This window comes from Styela clava, chromosome 5 (assembly GCF_964204865.1).
Source record: "Styela clava chromosome 5, kaStyClav1.hap1.2, whole genome shotgun sequence".
Classification (NCBI taxonomy): Eukaryota; Metazoa; Chordata; class Ascidiacea; order Stolidobranchia; family Styelidae; genus Styela; species Styela clava.
The window spans coordinates 12,390,424-12,414,275 of record NC_135254.1 but is presented as its reverse complement, the minus strand read 5'-3'; the positions used below and the strand labels follow the sequence as shown (position 1 = coordinate 12,414,275).

Sequence of the window (23,852 nt, the reverse complement as noted above, 5' to 3'; positions counted from 1 at the left end):
AACGGGAGAGTTTGAACTGAAAAATAATGAGACCACTCAAAAGCTTGCATTGGCAAAATTTCTTGAGGTTTCGAGTTGGGGGCTGTAGTAGTCGGGCGATTTTTTAACGGTAGCCGGTAATCAAAATCCAATTTTTTGTCAATCCGGAGATTATTTTTGAATGAACCGGTATTACTTATCCCTCTGCGCAACCTTGGCGAGTTGGAGACTATCGAACTAGAAATATATATAACTTCAAAACGCAGTAACGTGATAGCACTAAAGAGCAAAGTAAGTGATGGCAGTAAAAGTAGCACGTAAAGAACATACATAATATATTTCTCCGAAGTTATTAAGGACATGAGGTGATGGATAGTTTCGCTGATTTGTTGTTATTGTTATTTCTCAACGACTAATGATCCAATCGCTTGCAGTAGTTGAAGATGGAAGGTGTCGCTACACGGATATTACTTTCATTTTTCCTGAGGCATTTGGGACTGAGTATCTTTCGTTTATTATGAGGCTTTTCGCGCTGAATATTTCAAGTCAAAATTGCGCACCCCGTGACATTTCTTCAAACTAGTCCACCATCTTTTTGACAAATCCGACGTGCTGCGATGATGAACTAATTTGCAACATGGATTTGAGGCGTTGTAATGATCAGATAACAGATTCACGCGCAGGTCGCATGGGATATAGAAGTAGAGTCTAGTCATCACACTTTCGTGTCCATGTATTTGAGCATTGTTCTCTTCGTTACATTTGCTGGTTCGGTAAAATTTCCATGATGTTATTTTTATTTTGTATCAATTTGAACGATTTTTATCATTGTTTGTGATTAATGAACTTTCTCACACAGAGAAGAGAATATAAAATTGATTTGCTACTCCGAATATCCTTATCAGATTCGAGTGTTTCCATAGTTCGTTGGCATGATCAATTCATTCTGCACGATTTGTGACGCAAGCACTACAAATTGTGGAATCAATTCTTACGAGTATTTTTACGAGAAAACATAACCTCGCGGTTCCAGATTGTTTACCGATCTTTGTGATTGCCGTATACTTTAGAGTAAAACACATAAACTTTAATAAAGAAAACCGAGGCGCGTAAATTCATATTTGTAACTATATGCCGTCGTCAAATCTATGTGTAATCATAGTCTGTTTGCATTGTTCAAAAACAAATCAGCATTCATTCTTGGCACAAGAGAAACACAAAGGATAGTTTTGTCACTTGAATTAGTCACAATACCGAGTTTGCTTCCGTTCGTCATTTCCGCCGCCCAACGCGAAGTATTTAATAACTCAATTTCCGATGTGACGCAAGATGAAAGGAAAGCCATCGACCGGCAGGTCGGTCAATGCCACAGATACTTTACGTGATGTTTTGCAGTTACTATTTCATATTTTAAAGGTGTAGAATAAAATGTAATAGAATAAAAGCTATAAAAACGTTACTGAAAATGGCGTTTCAGTATCAGCTGTTCCGTCGAGGTGTTTTGCTTGATGAAGAAGTGCAAGGCGTGTGTTCAAGCTTGTACAATAAATAATCTGGGTATATTTCGCGTTATGTACCCGAAAATTTATTATGTGTAAGTTGTAACCTTCTTATGTAAAAAAAAGTAATAAATACCATATCCCTGCATTATTTGATTAATAATTCTGCACAACTGTGATCTCGTTACTTTTACTAACACCAGACCAACTACAGTATAATTTCCATCGTAATACCTCATAAATTTGTACTCAACAAAGGCGGCATTATGTTGGATAGACAATTTGATCTGCCATATTTGTTAACAAACGTACTCGAACCGCAAGTGTAATATAATGAGAATTTATGACCGATTTACAAGACTATTTCTCACAAATTTTCATTTATTATTGCATTTGTAAAATAAAAATATCGAAACTCAAATATAAGCATATAAAAGCTGTAACAAACACACACATATAAACCAACTAGATTTTAAGATAGTATAAAATAATTGTGAACTACGCGCTGGTATACAATAAAAATATAAAAGGGCCCGCGACAAACTTACATTGACCGCAAAGGGATACTGTGTCATAACTTACATTTACCAGCGCAATCTAGAGTTTATTGACGGAGTTTTGGACGGAGGGGTTATGACGGCATTTTCCAATGAGACACGACACGGTTATAAATACCCATCCAACATTATTTTGATTCTCTCGCGTTCATTGCTTACTAGAGATATTCGATATGATGTGGATTTGATCCGATGAGTCTCCCAAGTAATTTCATAAAGTTTATTGAATATTTTAGGGAGCTTTAGATTCAGTTTGGATTATTGACAGGACATGTTGGAACCAAAGCTGTAACCAAACCATCTTCTTCTTATAATTTTCTCCTCATTTCATGTGACTTCTCTGTTCTTAACTTCCGGTCAACGGATCCGTTTTATCCCCTGTGAATTCGTCCGTTTCGTTGTGTAAGTTGCGAAATTTTCCCCATCGTTTTATCGAGAGTAACATAATATTTAACTTGGTGAGAATTGTCCCATGAGTATATTTCTCTTGTTTGAGGATTGTAATCAATCATAACGTTGTATCTTAAATAATTGAGAATTGAGAAAAGTCGTTTTGAAACTAGAACTAAAAATCACTAAATTAACCTAAAACTCCAAAATTCAAATTGATACGATAGAAGCCATATTGTGGTTAGTTATATCTGAAATACCTGTGTTGGTTAGCAAAGGGTATGGATATTCTTTTCAACTTCTTTCTGAAGGTATCGAACTCGTAGTTCAGAGAAGCATTTGCCGCATCGTATGAATCAACTGTGTATAAGATGCCGCATGCCATGAAGGCGTTGGCTACTGTGCGTTTCTGAAAAAATAGTTGGAATAATAAGGTAAACGTTTATTACCGCTCAATAAGAAGTGGTGAATACAAGCCTGCTCGCCATAAGAAAACTACACCACCATTTTATAGTTCCGAGGGATATATATAGCTAAAAAAAGTATATCCTACCATTTTAAAACATAAAAGAAATAAAATAATCATAAATGAAGTATAGCCTACTGTCAGAAGCTGTGAACAGGTTGAATATTTAACAAAATGTTATCGTCAAACTGAGCATTGTTGGGGTCTGTTAATATCAAGTTGGCCAACTAAATAACACCAACAGTTGCATCGCGATTCTAGCCAGCTATTTCTGCCGTCAGCGAAAGTGCGACGCTAAACGCTGATATTTTTGAGTATCGAACACGCCGCATACACGATAATATGTCATGTTGCTGATACCGCATCTCAGACAATCTGCACTTACATTGTAGGCATCACGCCACAATTGCGACATAACTTGACAGTTAGAACAACCTTGCTAGTGTGGGTAATTTATAACGTTTCGGAATGAATCAACGACAACGACAGAATTTCGCTGGTGTGCTTAGAGACCATTTTAGATATATTCGAATGAGGACATCAGCGTGAATGCTTTTGACGCTTTGTACATTTTAATAAGGTATGTTTCGACATAGCATACCAGAGCAAACGCATCCATCAGCCGATGCTTGGATACCGATACGCTTTAAATACTATTAGCGAACGTTCGTTTTCAAATAAAATAAACCCACAAATGTTTCCATGGTAATATTACATCATTCCACGGACGAAATTTTTGAGTCAAGGGCACTCTACGTTGCAATCAAAAAACCATTTGTTTGGAACACGCCTTTTCCACAAAGGGTATCAATAAACATCCACACCCACTGGAATTTAAAAACAATTTGCGTCTCCACGCATTATGCGTGATACTAGACGTGAACGGCGTCGCAATTTGATTGAAACCCACCTTTGTGTGCAAACAATTTGCAATGTAAACCTCGTTTCTTCACATGAACCGTGATTATTAAACCACAAGTCGATTTCGTTTTTGAACTGATTTCTATGTCGTCAATAATCAGCTTCAACAAAGTGTCGAAGTATGTTTGCTCATGTCTAATGTTAAGTATTTTTATACATATTTAGAACCAGGTATTTACACTTGTGAGTGTCGTTACAAGTTTAACAAGTCATGTACGCCCTGATAATGGCCATAAATAAAGTGCTGAATATACTCACAAAGTTGCTATTAAAGAATTTACGGCGATCCAATAGTGTGTGTACAAAAATGGAGGTAAGTAATTTTGTTCGCCTACTTTACATCAAGTTGTGTAACGAGGACTTAAACCTATGGGTAGGGCAGGGGGTATATTCACTTGGCTAACACAGACAGTCCCCGGACTCGTATTAGAACTAAAATAAAGAAAATCGGAATGAAATTACGGCTTAACCCTAACCTGGTACACGCACTACGGGAGTACCGAATTTACCATATAAAGGTATTTTTAGCAATATAAAATCATGAAACCAGATACAAATTATTTAGTTTGATAAAATTGGTGATCTCCGGTAAAATATTATTCAAAGAAATAACTCACGGGTATAGACGTCTTCATTGTCATCAACGATCGAAGTGATACCGGATTCAATCTTGATACAACAATGTTACCATCGTTTTGTCTTGTGCTAAAATTTGATATAACTTTCCATGTAACAATTGAAGTACGCTATATATGATAACGATTTTATAAAATGGCGGTGAAAGTAGATTACTCACGCAAGGATTTAAAACGTGTAACATGGCATCTCGTGTTAAGGCGCCTTGCAAGTTATATGCTTCGTAAAATAAAATTTCTAAACTTCTCCTACACGTTCCCATTTTTAGCAGCAATTCTCATGATTCGAAAAAATACAATACGTTTTCCGCAATTTTTTTTTTCAATACACAGTAGATACAGGGCAACTCATGATGCTTAGAGATAATTTGGAATAGGAGGCGTTGTAGACATCGATGAAATTGAGAGTCTTTTCTTTTTTTGCACTAAAATTACTCAGTAATGTGCTGCCTTTAGACTTAAACATTAAGGATATTGTTTTAAAGTATCTGAAATCACATGCATACCTATATATAACCCATAGTCCAAATTCATCAACTGCCAAATCTATATCGGTGAAACCTCCCCATTGATATGCAAACATTCCGTGAAATCCTGCATGATGTACTGGTCGCTCACGCATCACCCTTCTTGTTCGTAAATCATACCTGCAAATAATTATTTAGATTGACTGACCAGTCCGCTGATGTCTCATTCCCAAATTAGACCCAAAGAACTGATTTTTTAAATGGAAGAAGTATTTTTCCATTGCAAAGAGTGGATATTTATTTATCTCGGATGATCGACAAAAGGGTTGAAAGCTACCTCAACTATATTTATGATTTCAACATTGTTTCTTAATCTTTCGTTCCATCTTTTACAAAGATAGCACGTGACTTCGATTACAAAAACTTGTGACAGTACAGCCACATGTTTCAGTGAATGACGACAATTTCGTTTTCACGTCACTTTGTTAAATTCGAATTTCACATTTGTTGTCCAAGTTCAATGTATCCTCAAATACCCACATCGTGTAACAAGTGGAACTCATGCATGGCACCGGTACCAATTCCACGAAATAAACTGAAATTTGATAGTAAATTTCTTTTTCTGTTTTATAAGCTTATTCTTTCCAGTTTGTTGCGTAGACATTTTTTTTTTTGAAAAGATTAAGAGGTGCCGACCTGCTCATCTTTAAATAAATTTTTAATTGCAGACAACTATTTATTGACAAAATTTGAATGCCAAAACACTAAAAATAAATATGCAATAGGATTACCTGACAAGCTTACGAGAATTCCGTCTTTGATAATAAAAGCTCCCATTGTATACGACCCCACCCGTGCTTTCAACGGGTATTGTGAGGGCGATAATTTGTTGGGGACGGTTGAGTATATACATCTGAAGACTTTCGTATTGCTTCAGCTGAAAGTGAGTATTAAAATATTGATAAATACAGTTACAAATTTGTATGTAATCATGTTTTATACAAACACATGTAATTGCGAACTTATTTAGGGCAGACTATGTGTAGAATAGCACTCGCGTAAGTATTGGTTAAAACACTAAACTTAAAACCGTTAACCAGACCTTGGATGCCATTAGTCTTCCCACGTAAAAGAGGGTTGAAGGCAAAAGCATCAAAGCAAAACCACCCCTTGGTGTAAATTTACGTTAAAAGAGATTAAAAATGGCAGACATCGTAAGTTGTTATTATGTTGCACGACTTGCACCACAGTCCTCTCCACATATATATTCTGAGCTAAATCTCTGTAGTTAAGCGCAGTCTAACCCGCAGACAACCCATGAAAGCTAAGTGGAGTCGACTCGATAAAACACTTGCAGCCAGATTGACGAGCACTTTACGGTTTAGATAAAGGACTGCGGTTATCACCAAGGTCTGGGGTTAAGTAACGAATTTTCGCGTCTGAGTAAAGCGATGTATTTTTGCAGTTTTACACCAATGAGACGATTGACGTATGGAAAATAATGGTTCTGCGCATTCAAAAATATTTGACGGTCGAGTCTAATATAAAATTCTTGTAAAAATAACGCCGCAGCGTTACTAAAAAACATCTGTCGCGAACCGCCTTTTTTAAATCTGAATTGTCCTCAACTGTAAGAATTTACATCTTTCCAGAAGAAAAATGATCATTAATAGAATGCAAATTCAAGTTACATAACACCAAATAAGTGAAATTCTTGATTCTGCAAACATACCACTTTGGCTCTTTCTTTTGTTGTGTCAATCGACCACACTATGCCTTTCCCCATTGCTTCTAAGGGATCCGTCATCCAAACACCGTATTTTTCGAATATACGATTCGAATACGATTGCGGTCCGCGAACGGTTTCCGGCATCGAAATTGATGTTATTCTGCCGCAGTCTGAAAAATAGCAAGTGAATAATGAGGGCAATTATAGATTTAATTTCATTTATTGAAGTTTATACTTAAAACGAAGTCTAATTCAAATATTAATTTCTCAAGATAATCTAACCAGTTCAGCAAATATTTATTGAAAATCCTTGCATAAATTGGTCTTATAGATGATACCTTGTGTAAGATATATAAAATAGAGAAGTTTAGTGTAGACCACAAGTACCATACCATTGAAAAATATGCATACTGATTTATATATGCAAAAGAATTATTACCAATTTTGAATGATTCATATATTGAACATGTCAAACATAGTGCTACATTAAAATTTCTAAAACGGTTTTCTTATGTATTGTGTGAAACTGCGTATTTTTAATAATATCTTTCCCCTCTAAATTTTGTTTTTCAAAGTATAAAAAATTAGCTTTCATTGATATGGGACAATGAAGTGCCTGTTGATACTCAAATTTAGTCGGCAAATTTAACATAACGTTTTTCAACACGTCAACCACTCCTGTGCAATACTTTCTATCATCAACTTTTTAATTGAGCATTATGTAGTTTGCGCATCGACGGTTTCTTTGAAGCAAATATTCTATGTCTGTCACTCAAAAGATTAGGAGAATAAGCGTTTCATTTTAAGAGTAAGAAATGCAAGCCCGCGCGTACGACTCAGACAGTTTTTTTTTGTCAATACATCTCTGCCAATGTAAAGATAGTTATAACCAGCAGGCATTTTCTCAAACTTAAACTAAATATTTTAGGTGATTGATGTTGCCATTGTGATCATATATAGACGACGAATTGCAACTATTACCTCAAACAATCGTGAAATATGGGAACCAAAATATCAACCAAAGTAATAAATGCCTAGAAACGGATCTGAACAGCTATTTATTTGTATGAGTAGAGTGGCATGAAATTGTCATGTTCTTGAATATCATTCTCTAGAATTTTGAGGTATACGAATTTCGCTTAGTTTAGGTTCAAATTTAAAGTCACCTCCTTTGGTGAAATTCTTACCAAAATTCGAGAACTTTCCGCTTCATAAACCGAAGTGTGATTAACAAAATGTCTGTTGCCGACATGGGTCAGAAACAGCTTTGTTATCATAACAAACAGAAAGGTGTCAGATACAAATAATCTCCTTTTCCACACCTACAGTTTGCCCTTAGCTGAGCTTTAATGTAACGACAGCTTCATATAACAGAAGACATAACACGAGAACGAACGGGTCAATTTGATGTCGAAATTTGTTGAGAAGTTTTAAAGCATGATAATATGCGCTACATGGTTCTCTGATTCAGTGTGTTCTATCAATAATATATCTTAAACATGTCAAGTTTACCTAATCAGTACAATATATTTAATTCTCAGACTTCTCTCAGCGATAGTGCAAACACTTCATATACAAGCAAGCATTCCATTTTAAAAGTTCCATGATATTAATATTTAAGGCATATTATAAGATAGGTTGCAAGGCTTTTTTGTTAAATCCAAACGCTAATGGCACCATTATATTATTAACTTTGAGATTTCGTTCAATAACTGCACTCAAATTTTCCACACAGAAAGCGCTTTATCAAGATCACAGATCGAACCTATTGCCCTATTACCGAGACAAACAAATGTGGTATAAATTTAACACAGCAATTTATTTGTAGCAATTTATTGTGAAATTTATAAATTATTTAACAAATATTGTGGAATGTTATAAATGTTATAGAAGGCATGCTGCATTTGACTGGAAACATTCTGTGTTGCTGCACAAAAGAATTAAATCTAAAACACTGTCTTTATGAAAGCTCAATAGTCAATAGTGGAGTTTTTTCAGATGGCTATTTGAATCATAGTCGATCTTACCAAGCAACCCAATTGTCGAATATGGTGGGAATTTAAAACGTTAGGCTGTTTCGAAATCGGATGTAGGGTAGGATCTTTCTTATTTTCCCCACTTGTTTCCCGCAATGATCATTTTCTGAGGTCTCTAAAACACACCGTCATAGACACAATATAATATCGGAAAAGATTATTAACTCACAATATAGCTAAAGAATACATCCGACTTGTTGAATGCAAACAACGCTGATTTTTTTTACTTTCATTCAAGTTGGGTTGGGCGGTACATACCTAACACCTATTTAGTCACGTATAAGTTTGCGCCACTCGACATTGCACACTTTATAAATACTTGAGTACATAAAGTATGCGGTAGAATATCATACCTAATTACCTTGAAGCATTTCCGACACACAGGTGCAGGAAACGAAGGTAATTTACTTAGTGCGACCGCAATAGAGCTAATTACATTTGCTTTACCACATGCGCTGACGATTCTGTTTTCATAATAACTTTATCGTAAGCTTGGTCTCGGTTGGTAATTCAGGTTTGATGATAACTGTCGATATGCTGAAGAACTTTAAATAATAAACTAATTCTCCTCTAACAGTGAAATTGCTGACAAATATTCAATCTGCAATTATTTTCTGCAATTTCTATTGTAGTTCTAGTCAAATAAAAAAACATTGATTCACAGCTTTATTTTATTTGTACTATGTGCATATAATATCATATTAAGCTGTTTGTTTAAACTGACACTATCGATAGGTCGTTGTTTTGCAATTATTTTTAATAACTTAATTATTGTGAAATATGGATCGTTTTGCTAACTCGTTGTTGTTGTTGTGTGGGTGTTTTTTGTGCCAGCAAAAATTGTTTATGGAAGTAGTCGAAGTCTGTTACTTTTATTTTATTTTTAATTATTTTTACCGGTGCCATGCCCCCACGAGATCCGATATTCCGTCAAAAATTTTGCATTTTTATTTTAACTCTGTCACGTCTGTCCTTCATTTTGAAGTCACTGAAACCTTCGTTTTTTTATATTTAATCATTGCCTTACTGTTTTCTATGTCTGTTACTAATTATTGTTGAAAGGTTTAACTTTTTTTAAGATCATCCTGTCCAGTCACTATATGATAAATAGTAAATACTTACATGAGTAATCTTGATCATTCATTCTGCGAACACCAGACGTGTAGACAGGTAAATCCTGACCTGAAAATATAAAGTATATAAGAAACTTGATATATATTAGAATTAAATAACCGTTAAAATTAATTTAAAATGAGTTGATTTGTTGGGATTACGGCAACCAACGCAATTTCATTAACTCTTCCTGAATCACATATATTTGAAGTTCGTTCGAATTTCAATCAGTGCAAGAGTCTCGTAAATTAGCTGTGGAGTTGATTTCGTTATTAATATTTGCAAGCCGCGTTTGGGTATTTTAAAAATAATATTTTTCATAATGTTGAACTTAAATTTAATAGAATTTACAACATTACTTTTCTTTGCTATAAACAAAGTTTCCAGTTACGAAGTCGCAAAGCATCATGTTGTCATGTGATTGCCAAGTACAATATATTATTACCAATTGGTAACACATTACTCATTATTTCATTTCGGTTTCCTAAAACTTTAAACCAATTAAAGAAATTTTTGTATCACTTCAGTACGATGTTTTGGCGATTTACGTAATCAAAACCAGTATGACGTTATAAACTACGATCTTGAAATCAATCCAAAGTGTGTCTAATATGAATAATCCGATTCATTGTCAAAAATTCACCAATGATATACGAATTAGTCATATCTTTGCTTGGGAGACTGCTAGGGGAAAACACGACGAATTGTGAATTGCGATGCGCTGCAAAAATAATTTTCGTAAAAGTTTTTCATTGCGCGCAAAAGCGAATCTTCCAATACTGCTGCAGATATTGTGTAGTGTTTAACTTATCTATCTAATATGTGACAATTGGACTTGGTCCCAACACGAAATCATTACCATTTTCACACTGATGATTTTATTTTAGCGTTATCGCAAAGGTACTTTAATAAAAAAAATTCGGAATTATAACAACAAAATTGATTAATGTTCACAAGCTGTTACTAAAGTAAAAATTTTCTGGAGTATAGATAATGTTATTTTTTATTCTGCATTTGGCAAGAGTTTTTGAAATTTTATCTTCGGATCAACAAGAGTAAATATCATCATTGTCGCAATTGATGCGCTTTTCTCCGACCACCCCGTTGAATTATAAAGCCTTGTTTAGAAAAACGCCTTCGCCTTTGTTTGATCAATCGTTTATCTTTGTTTCTGAAGCTTTTCACTGGATTGCTCTCCAGCTAAACCAAAGTAAATAAACGATTGGCTGCCTGAATAGATTTGCACAAATCATAACCATGATGAATTTAAAATATCGACCAAGCGGGCATTCCTTAAATTTTCAATTTTGTAGCGGATGTTTCGTAATATAAAAGTGATGGCTATTAGGTATTAAATGAGTCTACATTACATGTTATATATGATTGTCAGAAATTATAATTTCAATATAATATTTATAATAATATTTTCTGCACCACTTTTTCTGAAAATATTATATAAATAGTGCTAGTTCGTTTTTAATCAAAGCAAAGCTCTTTCAATGATTACTGTACCTTACTGACACAAAATGGAAATTTGGGTATGCATGGCGTACAGTATAAGTAAAATAAACAACAGATGTATGGCGTATTTGTAGGTTCGTTCGTTATAATAATTTTAAAGAAATGAAAAAAAAAAATTCCTAATAACCATTCTCATTTTAGGCAGTTTACCCACTCATGCTGACTGATAAAATTAAATAAAATGGAAGTCAAGTACGATGAAATTTTATTGCAACGCATTCTACACTTTTCACGCTTTGTAGCGTTCATGTGATAAATGTTGGTGTTTCAGTAACATGGTGTTATTTTCGTACAATTTACGATATTTTGTCAGATAGCTAATATGCTATAAGCGCAAAATAAGGATGCAGTAGTAACCAGATTTTATTTCCCAAATTGCACTTAAGAAAAAGTTGGTTTCGTGTATTTTAACAGCAAATACTTTTTAAGCATAAACACAATTTCTGCAACCTTTACTGTGATCTAATTTTGCCAAACAACATGCTTTTAATTATATAATGATCAATATGTTGTTAGTACAAAATTTCCCATGTCTTGTTTTAGTAGATAATTACCATTTTAGACAATTATGAAAATTGGATAAATGCTTGCATGGTCTCAAAATTGCAAAGTAGTTTTTCATTGAGTATTTGGGAAACCTTACAAGGCGGGATAGTTCAGAGTGGAGACATTATGTTTGTACCGCAAACAAACAAATAACAAAGCGGAATAGATCGGGTTCCTATTCAGCTCAGTAAATAATTTTCTCGTTACACACTTTCAAGATTGAATCATCGCTGTACCTTACCAAAATAGCGAGGATTACATATGAATCATTCTTGATAAGGTATTGTTTCCAACTGAGATAGGGAGCCCGACACAAAACTATGGTAAACGTTTCGCAAGTAATCTCTAAAATATTAAGATTTTTTGTTTGTTGGTTTTGTAACAAAGTCGAAGGAAACCATACTCTGGATATAAACAAAGTCGAATTCTTTGGAGAATGGGATTTCAGGGTTTACGGAAGTTCTGCTTTGCTACCGGTTTTACTTCAATAACGCGACACAAGAGAAAATTCTAATATCGAATTTCAAAATATTTTGTCGACTTGTCCGTTAGTGGTTAACATAATCGATCGATCAGATGTTATACAACCCACACTACATATTCACACATTAAAACTCAAGCTGGTCTTTGGACTAACACTTAAAACATAAATACAAGGCCAACCCATTATGCGGGAAAGCATGTTAGGACTGACTGGTTTAAATTCTGATGTTTTCCGATTTAAATACTGTTACTTAGCAAATGATTGTACAGCAGTGTTATATGTTAGATACAAGTTGTAATACGTACATATGACAAAATTTATTGCCTAGTCAGAGAGATCTACTAAACCCAGGCTAAGCATTGCGATCAAATCAGATTTAAAGACAATAATAAGGTACTTGAGTATGAAATCTTCCATGCGTAACGATTTATAAATATATTATAAATACGCTCATTAAGTCACCTTGAAAATGGCGTGCTACGGTAGTTGACTTAACCTTTTTTGTATCGTAAATACCATTCAATTTCACCATCCATATCCAGAAATGTTAATGTTGACGGAGTACTGAACTGAAGTGTATATTTAAGCAAAGCATCCCATAGTTACCAAGAATTCGGTCATGCAGCGATGCGGGGCATGTATACCTCAGTCATTTTCATTGCTGATATATGTGATAATCTTGAGCGTTTTGCAATGTGATGATGATTGATGTACGCTATTATTTACAGTTTTAGCTATCCTCTGGGACACGTTAGGGCGTCGGTGGCACGCGTTCGAGAGATCGATCATTGTATTGTATATCACAGACCATCGAAAACATTCACAATAATATTATCATCACAACTCTTGAATACGACCATATTCACACAATAATGTATTCGTGTGAATATGATTAGGTATACTATACTTTATAAAGGTATGTTTGTTCGCTTCTTCGTGTCCGATATTGCACGCGATGTGAATATATTATATTGTATATACTTTCAGTGTATTTTCTCAGCCTGTCGGCGGCTATTCAAAGCTCCGATTCAAATAAATCATATCATGTCAAAAACAAAAATAACCAAAAAGACTAGTTTTCAATGATATCTTCATATTTTCATCCTAACTTTTTTAATTTGGACAGAATAATTCTTTAATATGTATTCCTTAAACTGCTTTAACATAATTGACCTGTATGACTGTTATCGAAGAGCTAATGTTTTTAAGTTAGCAGTTAAAATTACCACAAAACGCTGACGATGGATATAACCAAAAGAAATCGTAATTTCTGAATAAAATTGGATCTTCAGTTGTCTAAACCAAATGTGAACATTCTTAATATATATCACAACTAGTTAGGAATATTTAATAACTTTTTTCTGCAAAATAATTCAATCAAACATCTTGCGTGCGAAGTAGATTCGTGTATGTTCAAGTCCATCGAATTGATTCCATTTCATCTTCGAGAGAACAATACTTTTCATAAAACCGAGGTTTATTTTATTCACTTAGAAAGGATCAAAGTTATCTCAAGTGGCTCGACTCATATTACAAGATTTTTTCAATAAGAAAGTAACGAGGTAGTCGATCAGTTTGAGATTTCGTTTTGGGATTAAATTTACATTAAACTTGGCGGGTATCGTGTTACAATAGTACGCGCGATAACAACAATGCTTTCATCAGATTAAACTGTATCGAGTGGGAAACCACATACAATTTTGGGCAATTTTAAATCAGTTTTAAACCCAAGCAAGATTTGATAAGGCTTATCATATGCAGGATTTCTACAACCAAACCAGGTTTGAAGCCTAACTCGTCAAACGAATAATATTTTTATAACGTAATAAAAACTATTTATCACGCACACATATTTTTATAAGCTTTGGGACCGCATTTTTGGTCTAGAGAATCTTTCAGACTTTTAATAACCATGCATCATAGATATTTACTCGTAGCACCAGAGCGTGAAAATTTATAAAAAACAATCTATATCATAATGTATGGGATGAATATGATGTTGTATTAGCTAAATTATAAATATTATTTTAATTAGAATCGAATTTTAGAGGCCAAATTTTTGTATAACAATACACCATAATGATTATTATATGAAACCAATTATATGTTGCCCCGCCATATTATTTATAGTTGAGTGACTTTTCGGCCCAATGGTGAGCTTAAGACCGGCGGACACTACTAATTACAGATTTGGAACTATAATGCAAACGGCTGTATAGAAGTATCAATAACACTCTTAACTAAATTGAAATAGAATTCTTGAAAACACAAACTTATTAAGTTTAATATTTTTCAATTTGTGTTTTTTTTTTGCAAAATAATGGAAATTTATATGACTTAAACTCACCTCCAGACGAAAATATTGTATCGCGTGCTTTTTCCTCTTGAAGTACTTTAATTCTTGATGTAGCATTTTCTAATTGTTTCTGAAATGATTAAATGCCATTAAGAAATTCGATATATCACTAATATTCACCAAATTCTGTAAATCATCGACAGTAGATAAAAACTTGACCAATGATACGATTCTTATTTCTATTTAATATATTGTTTCACCAAGCGGCGCTGAAGTGTTAATTGCGGTGTACACGCAAACCACAGGGATTCAACCCTGCAGTGTTCCAAGACAAATTAAATACGCAGATTAGGCCAAGTTAGACCTGAGCAGCTGTTTCTACATCAGTCATAATCTTTTCTGAAAGGGCAAGTTTACTTTGGAAGACAGAATAACCCACCATCAGCTGGGAGTTGTTTACAACCAAAATTTTATTCTTTCCTTGCTCAAGTTCAATCTGTTGTTGTAATAATTCTCCTTTCGCCGTTAATTTATTGCAATTCTCAAGTGTTCCACTGAAGTTATGTACACGCATCTAAAAAAAATATACACATAAAAATGGTTTTGCAAAAGCATAACAAAGAACGTGAAATACCATCAATCAAAAAAGTGTTATGTTGCTGATGACGTATATAGAAACCATAATTAGGAACCACAGGGCATGATTGACTTTAAGCGCAGTTCAAGAATATATCATTATAATTTTGGGAATCTCGCTTCACAAAACTGCAATCTGCAAGAAAATGCATTCATTGTAAAGTTTTACTTGTTTTATCTCGAGTGGAAGGGTCGCTCATAATCCACTTTGTTATCAGTGCTTTAATTTTCAATTCGAATACATTTCCTTGTTCGGCTGTTGCTTCCATTACCGGTATACGGATACTAAATGCCATTCCAAACAAGATTGCTTAACATTTTGTAGATAGCGTTTAAATCGTGAGGATTGCAATAATAGTGTTCGTCAATTTGTGCGAGAAACAGAAAACTATTCAAAAATTTGTTTGTGGGTATTATTCGCGGTTTTGTGACGTTAGAATGCGTTGTGATTCACGCAGAAAAATTGGCTGAGAGATAGCATCTAATTGCGATCTTTGACAGAGCGCGAGTAAACATGTCAAATGACAAACGAAGTTAAACTTGTTGTTGAGGATATAATGCAACTCGACTGTGAATTTTGATTTTTTTGCTCATCCAATCTACGGAGCATTAGTCACAAATTTGCATTAATTCAAAATTTGCATACTTTTATTGTGACAATATAACTCGCAAAAATACGATAAGATCCAAAATAAGTCAGAAAGGCGATAAGGAAGCCAGAAGATGACCAATAAAGTACAATAATTTAATTAGTTATTTCTGACAACATAGTCGAAATAAAATGATGATATAGTATTTTCGTTAGAAAGAATTGCTACGGGAGCCGAACAGAAGCGTGCAGAGAAAAAAGGCGCTCAGTATTGGTAAATTATTCTCGGAAATATTTATGGTGAGGGAATGTGATATCAATTTTTACTGAACAATGCAACTATCACACGGTTTTTATTGAATGCTTTATTGTTACAAACCTTCAACACATCATTCGCAATTTCTAGTTCACTATGCTTTCGTTGCCAATGGGTGGCTGTTCGCGACAACTGCTCTTTTTCAGTTTCAAGCACATGAATTCTCTTTCGGAACGACTCTTGGACAGTTTCCAATTTGGCTTTATGAGATCGCAAGGCTTCATTTTGTAAACTAAGTGACCGGTTCGAATTACATAGCTGCATATATTTGTCCTTTTCTTTTAGTAAATTCTTCTCTAACTCAGACTTTGAGCTTGCCAGATTCTTCCTAGCTGCTGAAGATCTTCTGAGAGTAAAGATGAGGTTTTTATTTTGTTTCCGTAAATCTTCACGTTCTTTCTCTGATCTAACTATTCCCTTTTCTAATGTTGCCAGTTGTTTGATCATTTGTTGTGCAATTTCTACCAAACTTATTGGCTTAGTTTGTGTAGATTCGCCGGGAGAAGTTGTTTGCCCAGGCATTTCCATATTGTGGGCGACGACCTCGGTAATCATGCTGCTATCTCGCTGAATATTCTCACTTTGTTGTCCCGCCGTTTCTCCATATACTGTCCTTTCTAATTTTCTAAGTCGTTCTGAATATTCATCTAATATATTTTTCGATTGCTGCATTGGAAGAGTTGTTCTTGCCACATGATTGACGGCAATTTCTGTTGTCGTATGTGTGCAATGGTCTGCATTTTCAACTGTAAATATATATTGACATGTTCTTCCTGATTGTCGCGCGTTTGAAGATTGCTGTCCTGTTGTGTAAAAAATATTTGAGTTCCGCCTACTTTGTTGACCCATTAGGGGACGATTTGGTCCCACTCCCGGACGAGCTGGTTGGTGTATGACCTCAGAACTTGCGACTTGACCATATTGGTCTGGAGAAATGAGAAGTGTTGTGACGGGATCTAAATTGCGTTTGAAGAATATTTTTATCACAAGTTAATTGCATAACATCGTGTTTCGTAAAATAAAAGTTCATACTTACCCCCATTATGTACGTTATCTGTTAGTGCAGTTGTTGAAGGTCCCTGAGGCGCTGTCGTTTTGAAGTTTTGGTTAAATGAAAGTGGCCTGTCTAATTCGTCGACAATATTGCTGCTATCATCGTCACCTACAATGTCTTCGGATTTTGAAATTGCCAAAGTTTGCATTGTCATTAACAGTATTGCTACCGACTTCGATGAGTAACGTAACAGCATACTTGCAGCAAATAGTGCAATTACTTCTTCAGTAAGCCAATTTTAATGGTGATAAGAAAATCAAATTTATATACCGCTTCAGTTAACTTCCTTTTGTCAACAAACTCTATAAACCTCAACGGAACAAATAGTAGTAACTTACATCTGGATATTAAAAATACTTTATGAGACCTTTATGTATACAAGCTGCTGCAATCATTTCCTCGGCCAAACTAAAAATACCAGGGGGTTCAACCAATGGTTGACGTTTCTTCAAATGGTGTCGAGTGACGACGAAACGCTCTAGCAATCACATAACATTCTTTGGCTCACTTTCAGACAAAGCTATTTGCTGTCGCGTCTGTTAACATTGACGACTAACTGATAAACGCAAGATAACTGTTTCTGCGGATTTTGTTTCTCTTCATTCTCAGCAGATCGCCTTACAAACAGACATTGACTTAGGGATAACTACCCTTACGTTATCCATACGCAGTCCCGAAGAATGCGAGAGTATCGACATTACACGTAATTATTCCTATGCTTCACATGAGATGGCTTTTTACGCTTTTACCAGACAGAAATATTAACTGTCTTAGAAAAGTTCTCTACAAGTAAATGTACAAGTTTTGCAACGCAATGGGCAGCGATAAACCCGCTATGCAAACGTCGTCTTGTGTCTCATCAGGATTTCTGCCAGTAATGATAGAAATTCCTGAAGTGTTCTAAAGGCGCTCTGAGTAAACATACTGAAGACGTGCTTGATTTACAATACCGTCAAGCGATTTCGCGACAATTGCTCGTCATTTCTCGCGCGAGAGGAATTTGCCCTATAACGGTGAGAAGAAAGTGCGGTCTACGATAAAAAGACGTAAGGAATTTCGTATCGACTTTGAATAATTTGATTGACGTTGACGACAACGTCTTCGCATAGCAAATCCAATTTGAGCTGGTAGGCCGCGAGCCTTAGCGAAAGATAAGCTGGGTTCCGCTGTTCATTAACCCTTTCTACAAAACCGGGATTAGGAAATGCAGAGTTTACGAAACCTTTAACTTGTCTTTTCCTGGTTACATGTTTTATATTACAAATTTTAAATAACGCTGGCCGTAGGTTGCAACCCTGCGTTGAAACAACGTTACTAGACACAAAGTGTATATATGGATCTTTTGTATTATTATTATGTGTTGTTCTTGTTGGTATTTTTCTTATCATTGTTATGATAACCACTCATTAACCACTGAACCAATTGCTTAAAAATTTTCAGTGGTTGGAGATTGTATTTTTCTAGAATGTCATTACTTTCATTTATTTCCAAAACATCTGTGGGTTCTATGGGATTCATTTTCCGTGTGTGATGACGTCATAAAAACTTGCGCATCTTGTGGCGGTCCCGCTTTCCGGTTAGTAGTGAAGATTGTCGTACTGGCAGTCTACTGTTTCAGATTGCATACCCGTACTACTTTGCTCCAACTTTCGTATTCGTATATTGAACATTACCAATGCTTTTTTGGCATTACCAATGCTGATTGTTACATTCTGGGAAAGGCAAGTTTCGATTATTCTGTGGATATGAACCCAAAATCTCGAACCTGTCATGTCGGCAAAGCCAATCTTGGTATTTCATCGATCACAACTTTGGGTAATTTTTTCAACCAACAAAGATGGCCCAAATTGTCAATAACGCTAAAAAAAACTTTGATAATATATATTTTTATATTCATTAGGTTTGAGTCTGTGATGTGTTTATACGTGAAGAATAACATTTATAGCGCAAATACGTGTTAATCCTAGCATGTTATATAGTTCGTATTTTCCGCAATAACTAATGCAAATTGTGTAATAAAAAACACCTAACATGGCTTCGGTGTTAAGGTCAGTCAAGTCATCTGAAGCCGTTACTATACCGTTGACCATTTTTGCTCTTGTGTTCCGTCCTTTCAATAAACCTCTTCGCACGCCAATCCGCAATCTCTACTTCTCGACTTTTCCCCAATTATCCAGAAAGAAATCGATTCTCCAATATATACCTGACTGTATCTAGTAAAAACTGTGTTATTATTTGTCCGATCTCAATTTTCACCGAATAAAACGTTCAAATACGATCAGTAACCTCTAAAACGGAAGCAAATGAGAATTACCGGTAGCTCTTTATTGACATACGGTGGTCAACTTTATCGATCAAATTTGTTTGAGGATGCAGCTATACACAGTACAACTCGTCACTGCATCTAAGAAAAATCTGCCTTCTTCCAAGTTTCCATAATTAATTGTATGTACGGGGTGCCCCCCACCCTTAAAAAAACATTGATTTTTAAATTACTACTCAATAAATAAATAAAATATGTTCAACGCCTGGACTTTGTTTGTGCACGATTCTACCTAAAAGTTATGCTCTGTCTATAATATGTTCTAAATGACCTTCATGGGTTCTGTTTATGGGGGCACCCTGTATTATGTAAATATAATTATCTCTTCATAGTAACCCGTCAACATATTTATTTTGGTATATATATAAAATAATGGCTGAAGTATTGCTATACAATTATTACCGAGTAACTTCTCGATTGAAAGTTTTAGTATAGGAGTTTTCTGTATATGAGACAACAAATTGAAAAATTTGGTTCCATTACATTTGAACCCTTAATTTGAACTCACGATAATTGTACCCGCATACTATTGCACCTATATGGAAATAGTTTTTTACAGTCATTGAACCCATACTAACCCTAAGGGATGGCGGAATCGAGTCTGGATTCGATTAAATAATCGATTCTTCGCGGAATCGACTAGAATCGATTCCGATGCACTGGAATCGATTCTCGAGTTCAAAACTTTGATTGCAAACAATATGTAACGTTTTGTGGCAATTCCTTCACATATATGTATAAACTGCTTCACTGCTATGTTTATAGTTGCTACGACGCCGCAAACTTCACTATATATAATATACCGTATATATATATATATTTCGCTAGAAGGCTTTAACGTTTATTTATTTTAAAAATCTCTTTGGGTTCTGAGAGATTCGTTTTTATTGTGTGATTTTGTGATATTGCTCAGGTGGGTATGTTTTTTCGGTAATATATGTCGAGGAATCGAGAATCGGAATCGAAAATTTAGGAATCGGATAAGAATCGAATACTTGTAAGTACTCATACTTGACATCCTTAGAGTTAGGGTCCCTAACTCATGGATTTTAGCACTCTCATATAGATTGAACCCGCGGATATACGGAAGCAAATGTATGAGTTCAAACGTACGTGGGTTCAAATGTACGGTCACCAAAAATTTTTGTATCTATTTTCATGCAACTTATCGCAAATTCACAGAACCTATATATTTCCACGGCGTTAAATAATGTAGATGAATGATAATATAGTAAAATATCAAAGGTATCAAGCATATTCAATATTCTATTCGCTTGGAGTATAGCAGAAAACACGATGATGGCACAGAAACTTGGCAACGCGCCTGATGAAAGTGTTCAAACTGTTGTCCAAAGTTGTTTGTTGTAATTTCAGAAAATATTCGATTTAATTAATTAAGGACATTAAATGCATTGTGCTTCACTTACGATGCACACTTACCGAATTTTCAAAATCAGTTACAACACTACCCAAGCAATCGATATGTTGTATCTGATTCTATAGCGGAGACTTCAGATGAACGCGGATTTGTTGTTCTCGCTTGTATAGATGCAGATGGTAATTGTGATGACGCAATTTTATAAATTTTTCTGTCCGTATTTGGGTAGCACTACCTCGACCTTACTGAAACCCGTTGAGCAATGTCAAAAAGAGAAACAAATATCATAAGTCCCAAATAGGGTCTTCTGGGAGAATTATCAACAAATGCGAATGTTTACTCCGATGAGTTTTTAAAGTCCATGGATAATACACAGCGCCCTTTCGTGTGAAATTTTCTTTTCTCCCGAGAGTTTCAGTTAGTCTGCTGGATAACGACTAGTTATTTTTAATGCATTAAATATAGATTGCAGACGGTCCACAGTAAAATAAGTTCAAAACGAGCGTAAATTTTTACCAATAACTCTTTATCTATTGAGTCGTATGCCATGCAACCGCATCCTCCCAAGCAACTATTATGAGTAATATAGTCTAGCTCAAACATTTCACACGAAAAAAAACTATCAAATATTGTGGCCAAAAATTGAAATGGGTGAAACTGAAAACAACCCCATATATTTGCGTAATGAAATGCAGTGTTGGGCACCCATTATGCGTAGGAAAGGCACACATAAAACATCTGACATAAACAACATGTACAAGCCAAATCATGTACAAACACAATTAACTCTAGTGATAATTTTGCTGCTGTTTCGTCCAATATAGGATTGCAAACGAGGCCTCAAAGAAGTTTCTGCAACACGTAGCTCTTCACCGGCTCGCAGCCGATTTCTTTGCTTCGTTTTAATTAAAGCTAGTGATGAAAATGTATTTTCGCATAACGCAGTAACTGGTTGAAAATACGGACAACAGTTTGATTGCTCGATTACTTAGCGATGCGTATTCGTTATCAAAAGATATCCTAAATTGTGACAGTGATTCTTTTTTTTAAATCTGGACTGTAAAGTAGAATCACAAATATTAATCAAGCCTTTTCTTTTTCATCGGGTTTATCATATTTATCCTTCTGCAGTTGATCGACGTCTCAACAGAAATGAAATTACAATGACAAGTTGTCGATAACTTGGCACCAGAATCAAAATTCTACTGTGCCTGCTCAAAATACTGGGAAAAATCTCTGTGGTCCATGCTTTTTGCGCGTCTCGTGACTACCTGCAGGGCTGCAACAAGTTCTTGTCTCACTGGAATATTATACTGTTCTTGACAGTTTTCTGGTTTAAACAAAGATATATGCAACGTTTTATGTAGATGGTCATATTAATCAGGAAAAGGACGCAGAACAGAAAAAGCATGCGTGCCGATTTTTAGGTTTCTGAATTTTGGGAGATTCGATTGAGCGAATTCGCAATGAATTGGAGCCGAAAAAGCGAAAAGTGTGATTACCCCCCGCCAAGATGTCGCGGAAGACGTCGCCACGATGTCGCGAAAGACGTCGCAATATGACGGCGGAAATGAACTTGCGTAATAAACCAACGCAACCTCGTCTTCGGTAAAGCAACTAAACAAAACAACTAAATTTGCTCGCGGACCGGAAAAAAAGCTTCGCGGACCGGCACCGGCTGTTGGGAACCACTGGCCTAGCTAGTGCCATCACTTGTTTTAAAGCGGCCTATGAAATCGAGTTTCAGCAGTTTTGTATATATTTTCCAAAACGCAGTACATTTGATTCAAATAGCCTCGTGCGTGAGTGAAACTTTGCATTGTTTCCCACTTGGTGACAGCCGCGCTCCATTGGTCGTTACAGGTATGAGAACTGAATTTAGCAAATGTGGGTAATTTGTTTACGTATAGAGAGTTGAGAGTAATATTGTGATGAATAATATATAAATTATTATCGTCTCACTGGAATTTCACCTGATGAATGGTTATTTAATATTGGAAACTGTATTGCTTTTAGTGTCTTATGTGACCCTGAAGATAATGTATCTCATTTTATTTCCGAAACATTTGAATCAGGAAAAGTAAATGAAAGTATTTATAAAGAGTTGAACCTGATAAAATTTATATTCCCCGATACACCAAGAAAAAATGGGCAGATATGATTTTTTTAGAGAGTGATTTTAATTGGAAAAAAACATATATGGATATTTTTGTTGCACTATTGAAACTTTATTGCATTCTTTGGACCTCCAGAAGTATGTGCACCAAGATGGCGCACAACCTGAACATAGTAGTTGTACCAGCTTAGGGTTCAGGTTGTGCGCCATCTTGGTGCACATACTTCGGGAGCGCCCATTCTTTTCATGCGAAGATGTTCTATGGGGCCATAGTACTAAACGATAGATTATATAAATTCAGACTTGTTTCATCAGAGTTATGTGATTTCTGTAAGTCTAATGTTGAAACTACTAACCACTTTTTCCATGATTGTATAAAGTTTTGGGAATCTCTGGACAGGTGGATTTATTTAAAAACAGGAGTAAATTTTAAGTAAATTTTTTTTCCAAGAAGGATTGTATGTTGGGATATTCTAGTAATTTTTATAACAAGTGTAATTGTATCCTCCTTGCTGTCCGGTTTTATCTATATCGTTGTAATTTACAAAAAATGAAACCACTGTTCAATGTTTTACCACATATCTGTACGAAGTGAAGGAAATTAAACGGTGCATTGCATACAAAAATGACAAAACAAAAAAAAAACATGATAAAAAATGGAAAACTTTAAGATATATATATATGTACAATAATTGATTGTCTTTATATGATTATGCATGTGTCTTTTTTATGAATAATGCCGTGACTGTATCGTTCAACTGTGTTATATATATATAAAAAAGAGAATTTAAATATCTTCTC

General features: G+C 35.1%; 1 protein-coding gene and 1 long non-coding RNA gene across 3 annotated transcripts in view; one reads left to right on the top strand and one right to left on the bottom strand.

Annotated features, from left to right (window-relative positions):
• LOC144422777 (uncharacterized) overlaps positions 1 to 23,852 on the top strand; it is a 124,100-nt gene that overhangs the window by 77,877 nt on the left and 22,371 nt on the right. The gene's annotated exons all lie outside the window — the stretch shown is intronic.
• LOC120344183 (uncharacterized) lies at positions 1,853 to 17,907 on the bottom strand. Its single transcript, XM_039413293.2, has 11 exons — positions 17,217 to 17,907; positions 16,244 to 17,136; positions 15,079 to 15,213; positions 14,691 to 14,769; positions 9,802 to 9,861; positions 6,647 to 6,813; positions 5,706 to 5,851; positions 4,954 to 5,094; positions 4,430 to 4,517; positions 2,686 to 2,834; positions 1,853 to 2,557 (listed from the first exon to the last, which is right to left on the bottom strand). The coding sequence occupies exons 1-11, from the start codon at positions 17,428 to 17,430 to the stop codon at positions 2,407 to 2,409; spliced, it is 2,223 nt and encodes a 740-aa protein (XP_039269227.2). The 5' UTR covers positions 17,431 to 17,907; the 3' UTR covers positions 1,853 to 2,406.